At 38.1% G+C, this 13,190-nt stretch overlaps 1 protein-coding gene across 2 annotated transcripts in view; it reads left to right on the forward strand.

Moving 5' to 3' along the window:
- Positions 1–13,190, forward strand: part of Cep350 (centrosomal protein 350) — a 128,585-nt gene that overhangs the window by 49,536 nt on the left and 65,859 nt on the right. For both annotated transcript variants that reach the window (XM_040738213.1, XM_040738214.1), the window contains exons 15-19: positions 2,056–2,239; positions 7,019–7,215; positions 8,272–8,435; positions 10,468–10,578; positions 10,891–11,031. In XM_040738213.1, the coding sequence (XP_040594147.1) occupies positions 2,056–2,239; positions 7,019–7,215; positions 8,272–8,435; positions 10,468–10,578; positions 10,891–11,031 (797 nt within the window). The remainder of the gene's footprint in view (positions 1–2,055; positions 2,240–7,018; positions 7,216–8,271; positions 8,436–10,467; positions 10,579–10,890; positions 11,032–13,190) is intronic.

The following is a 13,190-nucleotide window of genomic DNA, read 5'->3' on the forward strand; positions in this document are numbered from 1 at the left end:
GCTTGATGACTTTTTCTCTTCTCAGTGGTTTTGTGGTAGTGACCTAAAGTTATAGTTTGATTCTATAAGTAGTAGGTGAATTTATTTATGATAATGTATATAGCGTTCACATTTGTAATTATCTTTTGCCAGACTTTTTAATATATTTATGTTCTTTAATTTTATATTTTTCATTTTATATTTAATATAAATGGAATATATAATTAAAAATTTAAGAATTTCAGATACTCATCAAGAAATATAAATCAGGGCTAGCAAAATATGGAGATGGTTTATTGGGTAAAAGTACCTGCTGTATAATCCTGACATGAGTTTGATCCCTAGAGCCCATATAAAGGTGAATAAAGAGGACCCAGAGTTGTCTTTTGACCTCTGTATATGAACTCTTTTCTGTATGCACATTCTCTTTCTCTTTCATACACATGCACTAATAAACACAAATTAAAAAAGAAATATGAGTTTTGCTTAATCCTTCTGTTAAAACAGAGGCAACTGCTATTATAATTTTTAATGGCTTTTTCCAATATATACATGAAGCCACACACACCTTTATTTTAAAACAAAAGCAATATTATTATGCAAATAATCTTGCTTTGTAACTGTGTTAAACAAAGAACTTGGTAGTGTATCATGTCCATTTCTGGCATCATCAAACATGGTCCTCCCCAGTATAGCAGATTCTGAAGAGTATGAGAAATCACTGGGATAATGTGTGTGTCACAGTACTTAACATAGTAGTTGCCCCTGTTGGCGCTCAGTAAATTTTTGAGTGATTGAGATACCTGCCAATGTCTGTAGTTCTACTCTATTAAAAAAAATCACTATATGTGTATGCATGATTCGTGTCTGTGTGTTGAGGTCAGCCTACAACCTTGGGTTTAGTTCTCCCTTCCACCTTGAGACATGATGTCTGACAGTTAGTACAGCAAGCTAGTTGGCCCAGGAGCTTCTGAAGATTCTCTACTCCCATCTTACTGTTTACATGCTGGGATTACAGATGTATGCCACTGTGCCTGGTTTTACATGGGTCTTCATGGTTGGGAAGCAAGCATTTTGCCCAGTGAGAGGTCTTCCCAGTCCCATGTTTTGTCTATAGACCTACAACTAGAGAGATAAAGTGATCATGCAAAAACTTCTTAAGCTTACAAAATGGTTTTAAGCTTTGGAGTGATTTTTCTTTTCTTTTTTCTTTTTTTTTTCTAATTGAAAAGATAAACTGTTTATCAAGTTGAAAAATGTGAGGTGGACTAGGAATTCAGAATAAGAAACTATATTTGAAAAAGTTTTAATTGCCTGTAATTTCTGTATGTAAAGACTCCAGTGCTAACATTTTACAATTTCTGAGGCAGAGGCAGATAGAGCTTTGAGTTTGAGTCCGGCCTGGCCTACATAGAGAGTTCCAGGATAGTTGGGCTGTGTAGAGAGACTCTGTCTCAGAAAAACCAAAATAATAATAATAATAATAATAATAATACATATATACATACATACATACCAGAATTTTATCAGGCTGAGGAAGTAACTAGTTGGTAGAGTATGTTTCCTTTCCTAGAATATACAAAGCCCTAGATTTGATCCCCACACTGCATAATATGTGGTGTGATGGTATATTCCTGTAATCCCAGTACTTAGGAGGTAGAGACAGGAAGATCAGAAGTTCAAGGTCTTCCTCAGCTACACAGTGAGATAGAAGACAGCCTGGGCTACACTAGATACCATCTTGAAAAAAAACAAACAAATAAAAAACCCAGTCATTTAAATCAGTTTCAGGTAGTATGGTTCAATGACTATATTTGTCTTTGCAAACATCACCACTGCATATCCACTCTTCCCTCCCTAGCCATTGATAGCCTCTGCTACTATAAATTTGACTAATTTAGGTCCTTAAATAGAGGCAGAAAAATGAACTGTTTTATTCTAGATATGGAAAATAAGTTTTTAATATAAACTAATTTTTAAATAGTCTGATTTGTACTTTTATTACTGAAAAAAAATTTACCAGCTATCTCAGTAAGTCTAGTGTTGGAAATTTGCTTACAAAAATTTGCTTTCCAGGGTTGGATTCAATCACTGGAAATGCTCAGAGCTCACTTATTGATGATGAGAAAGTACAGTCTGATTCAGAGCGTGGTTCCCAGGGGAAGAAACTTGGGACTGGCAGCAAACTTGCTATTAGAGACTATGAGCAGACTCTGGACACTGAGAGCGCTTTGGAAGAACTTTCTGGGCATTCTGTGAGGTAAAGCAGTATATATATATATATATATATTCTTTATGCTGCAATTTGCATATCATAAGTTACAATATTGATATTCAGTGAATTTGGTAAATTTCAACATGGCTGTTCACCTTTCTTGTTTGAGCTAGTATAAAGTTGTTTACTTTCTCGAGGACACTGTAACCTTGTTCATAGCTGTAGACATGGTTTTTTTTAACATGTGGCTATTCCTCATTGCAACTGTTAAAACATCTCCAGTAATTGTTTGTCTCAAGCACAAGCCATTTTTCTATCCTGAAGTCATTGTCATCCTGTTTGTGGCTCAATCTTTTGTCAAAGCATTTGCCTTTCTTGGGGTGCATGAGGTTAACTACTCCATAGAGAAATGCACAACAGAACATTTCATTTCTACAAATTGTGTCTTCCACTCTAAACACAACTACTTAGTATCCTTTTGATCTCATTGTTGAAATTATTTCTCCCTCTGTTTTTCTCCTGTGCAGTTAAAACCATTCAAACATAACACCCTTTGACTGATGATGGAATTTGTATAACTGTATTTTTCATTCTTTAAAAAATGCTTTGAAGTTGAGCCTCTCTCTCTCTCTCTCTCTCTCTCTCTCTCTCTCTCTCTCTCTCTCTCTCTCTCTCTCTCTCTCTCTCTCTCTCTCTCTCTCTCTCTCTCTCTCTCTCTCTCTCTCTCTCTCTCTCTCTCTCTCTCTCTCTCTCTCTCTCTCTCTCTCTCTCTCGTCTCTGTGTGTGTTATATGTGACTGTGGGCATTTGTGGTTTACTGCCTGTGTGTGGAGGTGGGAGGACAATTTCCCAAGGAGTCAGTTTTCACCTTTCTTCCTGTTGAGGCAGTCTCTCTTGTTTCTGCCATGCTGTTTCTGATATATCCTTGAACTCCAGGTTAGCTGACCTTTAAGCTTCCGGGTGACTCTCCTGTCTCTGCCTCTCATCCCACTGTAGGGTGGTGTGGCATTGCATCTGCAATGAATCCCACTATGGGGTGGTGTGCCACTGAATCCAGCATTTATTTTTAAAGATGTGTGCTATTAGATTGAATTCAAGATATCAGGTTTATGTGGAAAGTAATTTTGACCTATTTTGTTGTCTCAAAGGCCCTCAGCTTTTTTTTTTTTTCTGTCTCATACATCTATTTAGGGTGTGGCTTACAAATGAACTTTGGTCAATCGCTTTCTCTGTAGTTACTGCTCATCTGTCTACATGATATCTCTTCATTGCTTTGGTCATTTTAAAATCAAGTCTTGGCTGGGTGGTAGAGCACACATTTAATCCCAGCACTCAGGAGGCAGAGGCAGGCAGATATCTGTGAATTTAAGGCTAGCCTGGTCTACATAGTGAGTTCCAGGACAGCCAGAGCTACACAGAGAAACCCTGTCTTGAGAAACAAAAACAAATCAAGTCTAGGGCTTATTAATTGCCTCAGCAGGTCAAGTGTGTACCAGGGCTTTTCTTTCTGGCTCTCAAATCAAGACACAGAGACTTCTTATTTAGTTTCAAATTCTTACTTAGCCTTATATTAGCTCTTATTTTAATCTGTTTCTCTTTAAGTTTTGCCTTGGGGCTTTTTACCTTACTTTCCTTCTGTGTATCTATCTTGTTGCCAATGCTTCTTGTGTCTGGCTGGTGGTTGCCTAGCTTCTGACCCCAGGCATGTCCCTCTTTTTCTCCCTCATTCTCTCTTCCTTCTTCCCTCTCTTCTTCTTTGCCTAGATTTCTCCTCCTTCTTATTCTCTCTGCCTGCCAGCCCCACCTATCCATCTCCTGCCTAGCTATTGGCCATTCAGCTTTTTGTTAGATCAATCAAGTGCCTTAGGCAGGCAAGGTGAAACAAATGAAACACATCTTTACATCATTAACAAAGGCAACAGCAGAAACAACAAATGTAACATATTTTACACAGTTAAAGTAATATTACACAGCATAAACAAATGTAGCACCTCTTTGCCCAGTTAAAATAATATTCAGCACCATAAGTGTGTGTGCAGGTACATGCACACACATACAAATAAACATAATAAAAATAAATAAAAAATTAAAAAATCTATGGCTCTGAAGATACAAATTGATCTTATTTTTTAAAAAAACTTGCTTTTTCTATTACATATAGATGAGCATTTTTAATGCTTTCATATTGTATCATTAACACCATCTTTGGTGGGAGTTGTAGAGATGGCTCAGTGGTTAAGATCACTGGCTGCTCTTCCAGAGGACTAGGGTTCAATTCCCAGCAACCACGTGGTGGCTCAAAACCATCTGCAATGAGATCTGGTGCCCTCTTCTGGCATACATGCAGACAGAACTCTATATACAAATAAATCGTAGAAAAAAATTAAATTGCTTTTTCATTGGATTCAGGATTCATAAAATCTTACCCTTCTGTAAGAGATGCTCTGATAATTTAGTTTGATAAAAATCTATAAAGTTAAATATTTCTAGAATATGAAATCCAAGCTTAATAAATCCTCCATACTGTAGTCTGTATCTGCTCTTCATCTGTGTAGATTCACAGTGGATAAAGTTATTTGAACCTTGTTAAGAAGGAATTAAGAAATTAAAGCCTATTAACTTACTTGAGAACATTGAAAACTTATCTTTTTGAAATGGAATCTTTTATACAAAGCAAATATAATTCATCTTATAAAAACATACAGTGAGTTAAAGAGTCCTTCTTTTGTTTGGTGTTATAGAATTTAAAATGAGAATTCCTTTTAGGTACTGAAAATAAATTTGACTGTAGTCTTCCCATATACAGTGTTTTGCTTTCCATGGTTCAATTATGGTCAAAGGTCATTGTAAAATATTACATGGAAGGTTATAGAAATAATTGACTTTTTTCTTTAAAGAATTGATTACCATTCAGGTCCATCTTCCATGTGACTCATCTGTTTGTCCAGTGTTTTTATGTTTTAGTTCAAATAAACCTTATTTTGCTTAATGATGGATTCCAATCTGAAGGGTAGTAATGGTGCTAATTTGTATATGCTAAAGAGACTTTATAAAGTGTTTCCTTTAAGTGAAAGGTAAATATTTTGACATAAAAAGGAAAGGAAAAGATTTATGCTGAAGTTATGAAGATCTACAGTGAATAAATCTTTTATCCCTGAGACTGGGAGGACAGTAAAAGAAAGTCACAATAGTTTTACTGCAACACCTCAGACTGGAAATCTTGCAGCCAGTTTGTGCCAAGTTAAGGTAGCAAAGTTGGATGAGATGGTTGAGAGATGGCTCAGTGGGTAAGAGCACTTACTGCTTTCCAGAGGATCTGGGTTTGGTTCCCAGCATTCACGTTATAGCTCTCAACTACCTGTAACTCTAATTCTAGGGATTCCAATGGCCTCTTCTGGCCTCCTGGGGCTCCTGTATTGATCATGAAGTGATATACACTCAGGCATCCACACATACACATAAAATAAATACTTTTAGTGCACAGAAAAGGCATTGGTGTGTGTGTGTGTGTGTGTGTGTGTGTGTGTGTGTGTGTGTGTGTGTGTGTGTCAGGCTTTGGTACTGCCTAAGGCTTCAGGTATCCATTGGAGGTCTTGGAACATATCCCCCACGTATATGGAGAGTCACTACTGTTATACTCTCTAATTTCTCAGAAAGCCAGTAAATGTTTCTCAAAACTACCTTTATTCAAATACTCAAGCCAGGCATAATTTTTGACTTTGAAATCCATCACATTTTTTCCACTTATTTTAGAATATAGAAATATGTTAATTGTGCTAAATACTCTATAGAGTGTCTTTTAATTTATTCAACAAACAATGCAAATGTTTTTGTGTTGAATTAAATGCTTTAAGAGTTGTTATAACATGAATGATATGTTTTTTGTGTTGAATTAAATGCCTTAAGAGTTGTTACACTCGCTGGGCGGTGGTGGCGCACGCCTTTAATCCCAGCACTCGGGAGGCAGAGGCAGGCGGATCTCTGTGAGTTTGAGGCCAGGCTGGACCGACAGCCTCCAAAACAATACAGAGAAACCCTGTGTCGTAAAAACCAAAAAAAAAAAAAAAAAAGAGTTGTTCCAATCAATTATGTGAGGTTACTTAAGAAAAAGCTCAGAAAGTGTTACACTATTAAAAATTAGGAGTTGGGTGGTGGTGCACGCCTTTAATCCCAGCACTTGGGTGGCAGAGGCAGGTGGATCTCTGTGAGTTCAAGGCCAGCCTGGTCTACTGAGCAAGTTCTAGGACAACTAGGACTGTTATACAGAGATACCCTGTCTTGAAAAACCAAAACCAAACAACAAATAAACAAAAAGGGTATGTATAAGTAGACATATATTAAATATTTGGAGATGACAACATGAAAAAATTTTTGTGATCTTTGGTTTAACAGGAAATGATGATGTTAAAAAATTTAAATGCAAAGTGATATTTTATTTGAGACATGTTTTAATATTAGTTTCTAATGTTTTTACATGTAGTTATAGTTTTATTGGTGTATAATGGCTATCTTAGATTTTGCTTCATAATGCAATGAATGAACTGTGATATATGTGACCTGTTAAGTACTAGTTTAGACAGTAACCTACTTTACTATTTTATTTAGGGTGTGTTTTACCTAGCTTTTTCAACACTTTATTTAGTAACTAGAAAAATATTCATACACATCCAGTCAGAGCAGTGACTATGTTGAGTGAATGCCTCCATCATAGCTAGTATTGGTAAAGCTAAATAATATTGGTTAAGGAAAAAATGTTTGTTACTCTTATTGTTTGGCTGCTTCTTGGAGTAATTTTCCTAATGTCTTTATACAAAAAACCTTTCAGTGGCTCATCAGACAAGGGAAGATCTCAGAAGACTCCAACTTCTCCCCTATCTCCAAGTTCACAGAAATTGTTACAGTTTGATCTTCCGGGGACTTCTTTAGAAAGGTCAAAGTCCTCAGTCATAGTTCCTCCAACTACAACTGGATTTAAGCCAGCTTTCACCGATGTGAATAAAACAGAGATGGCTTCAACGCCAGGCAAGTAGATTCATGCAGGCAACAGTTTAAAAGTGAAGGGTTGGAGTGTAGCCCAGCTGGTAGAGTGATTGCATTCAACTCTTAGTTTGAACCCTGACACCACATAAATCAAGTAGTGGTGCTTACTTCTAATCTTAGTACTTGTAAGGTAAAAGCCAAAGTTCAAGGTCATTCTAGGCCACCTAGTGAGCTAGAAGGGCAGCCTGAGTTACCTGAAACCACATTTCAGTAGAGAAGAAGAAAATACCAAGAACAACAACACATTTAAAAAATAACTACTCACTTTTCTCCCTGAAAAGTTCTTTTCCCCACAACTAAGCGATAGGGAACTATTAACTTCAAGTTTATGTGATTACTTGATGGGGGATGTCCTGTATGCTGTGAACATTTTTTCTTATTGGCTGATGAATAAATGCTGATTGTCTAGTAGCTAGGCAGGAAGTGTAGGCAGGGCTACCAGACTAGGAGAATTCTGGGAAGAGGAAGACAGAGAGGAGGCGCCAGAGGTACCTGGAAGATAGGATGCCAGACATTCTCCAGTAAGATAAGGTCATGTAGAAATACATAAATTAGTAGTTATAGGTTAATAATTAAGAGAGAACTATCCAGTAAGAAGCCTAAGCCATCAGACAAACAGTTTATAATTAATATAAGCCTCTATGTGTTTATTTGGGACTAAATGGCTATGGGACCAGGTGGGACAGAACCTGTGTCCATAATAACTCTTTGAAGTATTAAACAAAAATTGTGTAGAAAATTAAGTATTGAAAAGCATAAGCAATTCAACAGTGTTCACTTTTTTTCCCATGTTGCCAGCATTAGTCAAAACTCGTCCCCAAAATAATATATTTAATCTGTTTGTAGACATGTAATATGTATGTTTGAATAAATACATACCCATAAAATAAGAAAAGAAGTAACTGTTAAAATACAATATATTAATAAGTCACTGTCTTTAGTTCAAGGGAACGATAGATTTGTTACATGTTTATAAAATGAGAACTTGTGTTGCCATTCATGTGAAACTTTTGATTGGACAATTCTTCTGTCCCCCAGGGTCTAAGCGTTTTTCTCCTGCTGGCCTTCAGCATCGCATGGCCGCAGAGCTCAGTTACCTGAGTGCTATTGAGGAGTCAGTGCGTCAGTTGTCAGACGTGGAAAGAGTTAGAGGCATTTCACTCGCTCAGCAGGAGAGTGTATCTCTGGCTCAGATTATAAAGGTACTAGTTGAAATTTTTCTTAATTTTTTCCTATGGTTTCTTCTTTGTGTTTAGAAATTACTCTTAATGAGTTTTGTTAATTTGAAGAAAATAAACTTTCAGGGCAGACATGATGGTGATTATCTTTAATCTACCACTTGGGAGGCAGAGGCAAGATTTTCTCTATGAATTCAAGACCACTCTATTCTCCATAGCAAGTTCCAGCACAGCTAAGAGTACATATAGAGAAATCCTGTCTCAAAAAAGAAAAAAAGGAAGGGAAGGGAAGGGAAGGAAGGAAGGAAGGAAGGAAGGAAGGAAGGAAGGAAGGAAAGAAAGAAGGAAAGAAGAGCGAGCGAACCCGGTAGGTGGTGGCACACCCTTTAATCCCAGGACTCAGGAGGCAAAGACAGGTGGATCTCTGAATTCATGGCCAGCTTGGTCCACAGAGCGAACTCCAGGAAAGCCAGGGTTATAAAGAGAAACTCTGTCTCAAAAAAAAAAAAATCAAACTTTCAAGTTAGAATAAAAAATAGTCTATACAATAATGCAATACCTATAAAGACCCCTACCTCCCACCCCAGAAAAAACCTTTCCACACAGATTGATTACTAAAGAGAAGACTGAAGCCTGCAATCATAGCATTTGGGAAGCTAAGTCAGGAGGATCAAGAGCCTGAGGTCCACTGGGGCTGTATAACCAAACCCTTCCTCAAAGACCAACCAAACCAACCAAAAGGATTGGAAATAGGGTATTTGGTAGGAGAACACTCACGACTATTCTTTTTCACATACTTCGTTTTATGCTCTATTTTAATGACAGAAAATTAAACTGTCATCTTTTTTCTTTCCTGATAGATATGACTCAGTTTGTCTGCATTGGTTTTTTTTTTTTGTTGTTGTTGTTGTTGGTAGCGGTCTTGATTTTTGTTGTTGTTTTGTTATTATTTATCATAAAGTCACTTGTTTACTGTGTGAGTATAGCCTGAGGAGGTCAAAGGACAACTTTTGGAAGTCATTTCTACCATGTTAGTCTTAGGGATTGAACTCAGGTTGTCAGGCTTGTAGGCAAGCTCCTTTACTTGTATGATTTTGCTGTCCCCATTTTGTTTGATTTTTTTTTTTTTGATGCTTTATTTGAATCACCAACCAACCAAACCATTTCTGAGATCCTTTCTGCTTCACAAGGGCATGTTTGAAAAAAGCTAGGGACTTTCTACTCAGTTACTGGATAACACTATTGTTACTTAGTCAAGGTGAGCAGGAATCCTGAACTCCCTTTAAAATATGAAACAGTTCTACACACACACACACACACACAGAGAGAGAGAGAGAGAGAGAGAGAGAGAGAGAGAGAGAGAGAGAGAGAGAGAGAGAGAGAGAGAGAGAGAGAGAGAGAGAGAGAGAGAGATTTGGAAATCCCAATTCTGTTCATGGCATTTTATAACTTCATGTAGAGGTTAACCACCTATAGAAGAGATGGAACATATATGTGCTTAGAGCTAACATTGTGTGGAATGATGGTGCCAGAAGGCTTCTTGGTTAGAAGGAGACTGTCAGGGAAGCAACATTTTAAATGCAATTACTGCTTCAGAGGCAAAGTCAAAAGAAATCTTCCAAAGAGTTAGATACTATAGGTTTTGCTTTCTAACAAGCTTTTGGTATTCGTGCTTACTTAATCTTGCACGTCTTGGAAAATTTCTATATTTCTATAGTGACGGTAGATGGGCACTAAATCCTGTTGGTAAATAGTAAAGCATCTGATGACTTTTGAGTTTACTACCTTTCCTTTAGGCTCTAGTTGTTTGCTATAAATCATTTATATTAGAAACAGCATTGAGAGTCTAATGTGGTGGTTTACTTTTGCGGTCCTAGCTATGAAGTTGGCTGAGGCAGATTTTCTGTTAGTTTAAGGCCATCTTGATCCAAAAAGGACCTGTTTGAATTAGAACAAAAGGAGGGAAGATAGGGAACAAAGGAATGTATTAACTGTAGCTACTGTATCAAAACAATTTAATGCTGCAGAGTTAATATTTGATCACTTTAATTTAAAGGCACAACAGCAACGCCATGAAAGAGACTTGGCCTTATTGAAGCTAAAAGCTGAACAAGAAGCTCTGGAGTGCCAGAGACAGTTAGAAGAAACCCGGAACAAAACAGCTCAGGTAATTTATTTTTGTGGCAGGTACTGAGTCTTTAAACCTAAAATTTTATATTTAGAAACTTCACTGTAGGACTCCTTAAGCATTTACAAGAAAGGTTGTAAATAATATTTTCATACTTTATATGTCATAATTTCATGACATTGGAGTCATGTAGCAGTCAAGACTCAGTTCTAATTTAGAGAAGTGGCAACCAAGGTGCATAGTAACCAGTCATGCACAGACCCCATCAGCTAAGAAATCCAGGTTGTAAGTTAAAACTAAATTACACAAAAGGAAAACTAAAATCTAAGCTTTTCACTATTTTATTTATAGGTCCATGCAGAATCATTACAGCAGGTGGTTAAATCACAAAGAGAAGTGACTGAAGTTCTTCAGGAAGCAACTTGTAAAATAGCAGCTCAGCAAACAGAGACGGCTCGCCTCACCACAGATGCAGCTCGGCAGATCTGTGAGGTAAGCCCTCTTTCTTCTTCTTTTAAATAATTCTGAGTAACTTAGGTCGTACCAGTAATGGGTGTCTAACACTTAGGAGATGCATACTTTGACTTGGTGACTTTTAGTGAGGACCCATTAGAATAAAAGTAATACATACATTGATAAAGTGTACATATGATTGTCAGAGGGGCAAAACAAAGAGAACTCTAAATTTCTACTTTTTGGTACTTTTTAAAATGAAAGCATCAACTCTATTGGTACATAATTTATAAATAATATATTGAGTTATATGCACACTCACATACTACTCCATTTCTTTATGACTATGTCTGTCGTTTTTAGGCTGGTCTAAAGAATGCTATGCAAGCAAGGATGACCTTGAACTCCTGACTCTCCTTCCTGTTATCACCCATGTGCCAGAATGAGAGGTGTAAGCTATTCTCTTGGCTTACATGTTTTTGTTTTTACCCATAGTGAGATTAGTCATCATCTTTTAAAAATATTTTTTATATATGTTTTTTTTTTTGCCTGCATGTATGTTTGTGCACCACATGGTGCCCATGGAGGCCAGAAAAGGGTATTAAATTCCATGGGACTGGAGTTAGAGACAGTTGTGAGCTACCATGTGAGTGCTGGGAATTGAATCAGGGTCCTCTGGAAGAGCAAGCAGTCAGTGCTCTTAACCACTGAGTCAACCAACCAAACCAAACCAAACCAAATAAAACAAAAGCCAGGAGATGGTAGTGCACACCTTTAATCCCAGCCCTCGTGAGGCAAAGGCAGGTGGAACTCTGTGAGTTCCAGGCCAGCCTGGTCCACAAAAGCTACACAGAGAAACCCTGTCTAGAAAACAAAACAAAACAAAAAAACAAAAAACCCCACCAAAACCACTGAGCCATCTCTCTAGCCCTTCAATGGAAATAATTTTATTTCTTTCTCTATAAAAAAGATATTGTAGCCTATGGATAGAACAGGCTTTAGTCCTAGCACTCAAGAGGCAGAGGCAGGTGCATCTCTGAGTTCAAGGCCAGCCTGATCTACAGTGTGAGTTCCACAACAGTCAGGGCCCCAGAGAGAAGTCCTGTCTCAGAAAACAAGCAAAAAAAAAACTATGAACCTAAAGCTGTGACAGTAAATAAATATAAACTTAGTCTCCTTTCTTAAGCAAAAATTTTTAAAAGAGTTTTACTTTTTAAAAAATCTATGTTCTGGATGTGAGCCAGCCCTGATAGGTTGAACATGAGAGACCTAGCCCCCACCCCTCATCTGCCACTCATCAGTGCCTAAGGCAGTGTGGAGAGTTGACCCTGAGGTAACAAGAGTGGGAGAACTGTCCCTGAACCCTCCACCCCTACCCCAAGCTTTAACACCTGTCAGGAGAGCAAACCTTGCACCTCCAGGGCTGCACAATAGAGCCAACCCTGTTAGCAGAGGTGTGACTGAGATAGTCCTGAAATTGTGAGCATGGGAGAGCTGCCCTCATTTCTCATCTGTCTTGTGGCAGCATGGGTCGGGGAGAGTTTCCCCACCCACCCACTCATCAATACCTGGGGCTGGAGGTGTGGGTGAGCCAGCCCTGAAGTTGTAAACTGTCCCCATTTCTCGTCTGGGAGACCAACTGTACACCTGCCCAGGCCCTGCCCAGGCTTATGATTTGGTCTGTTCCAACATCTATCCCATCTGTGACCTGCTGGAACACGTGAAAGGACCTGACCCTCAAACCCAAAGCTGCAGGATCTCCACAACACCAGGCAACAGCAGGATACCCAGGAAGAGTCTTAGAGAGGGCTCAGCATCTATAGTGTAGTAGAAACCAGGCCTCAAACCACACTGATGACTCTTTGCAGTGAACACTTGCAAGTAAAGATATATGGACAAAAGAATTTATTCACTCATTGTGTCACACTACAGCTTCCATGACAAAAATTGTAAATTTCCCCCATTTTATTTTTTTCCTTTTTCCTCTTAAATTTTGTTTTCTTTGGGAGGATGCAGTGGTAGAAGGCAGATACAATGTGATGGGGAAATGAATGTGATCAAGATACATGATGTGAAAGACATAGAATTAAAAAAAATCTGTGTGCTGGGCATGGTGGTGCACACCTTTCAACCCAGTACTTGGAGACGGAGGCAGGCGGGTCTCTGTGAGTTTGAGGCCAGGCTGGTCTATAGAGTGA

Source organism: Mesocricetus auratus, unplaced genomic scaffold (assembly GCF_017639785.1).
Source record: "Mesocricetus auratus isolate SY011 unplaced genomic scaffold, BCM_Maur_2.0 Super-Scaffold_100676, whole genome shotgun sequence".
NCBI classification, from domain to species: domain Eukaryota; kingdom Metazoa; phylum Chordata; class Mammalia; order Rodentia; family Cricetidae; genus Mesocricetus; species Mesocricetus auratus.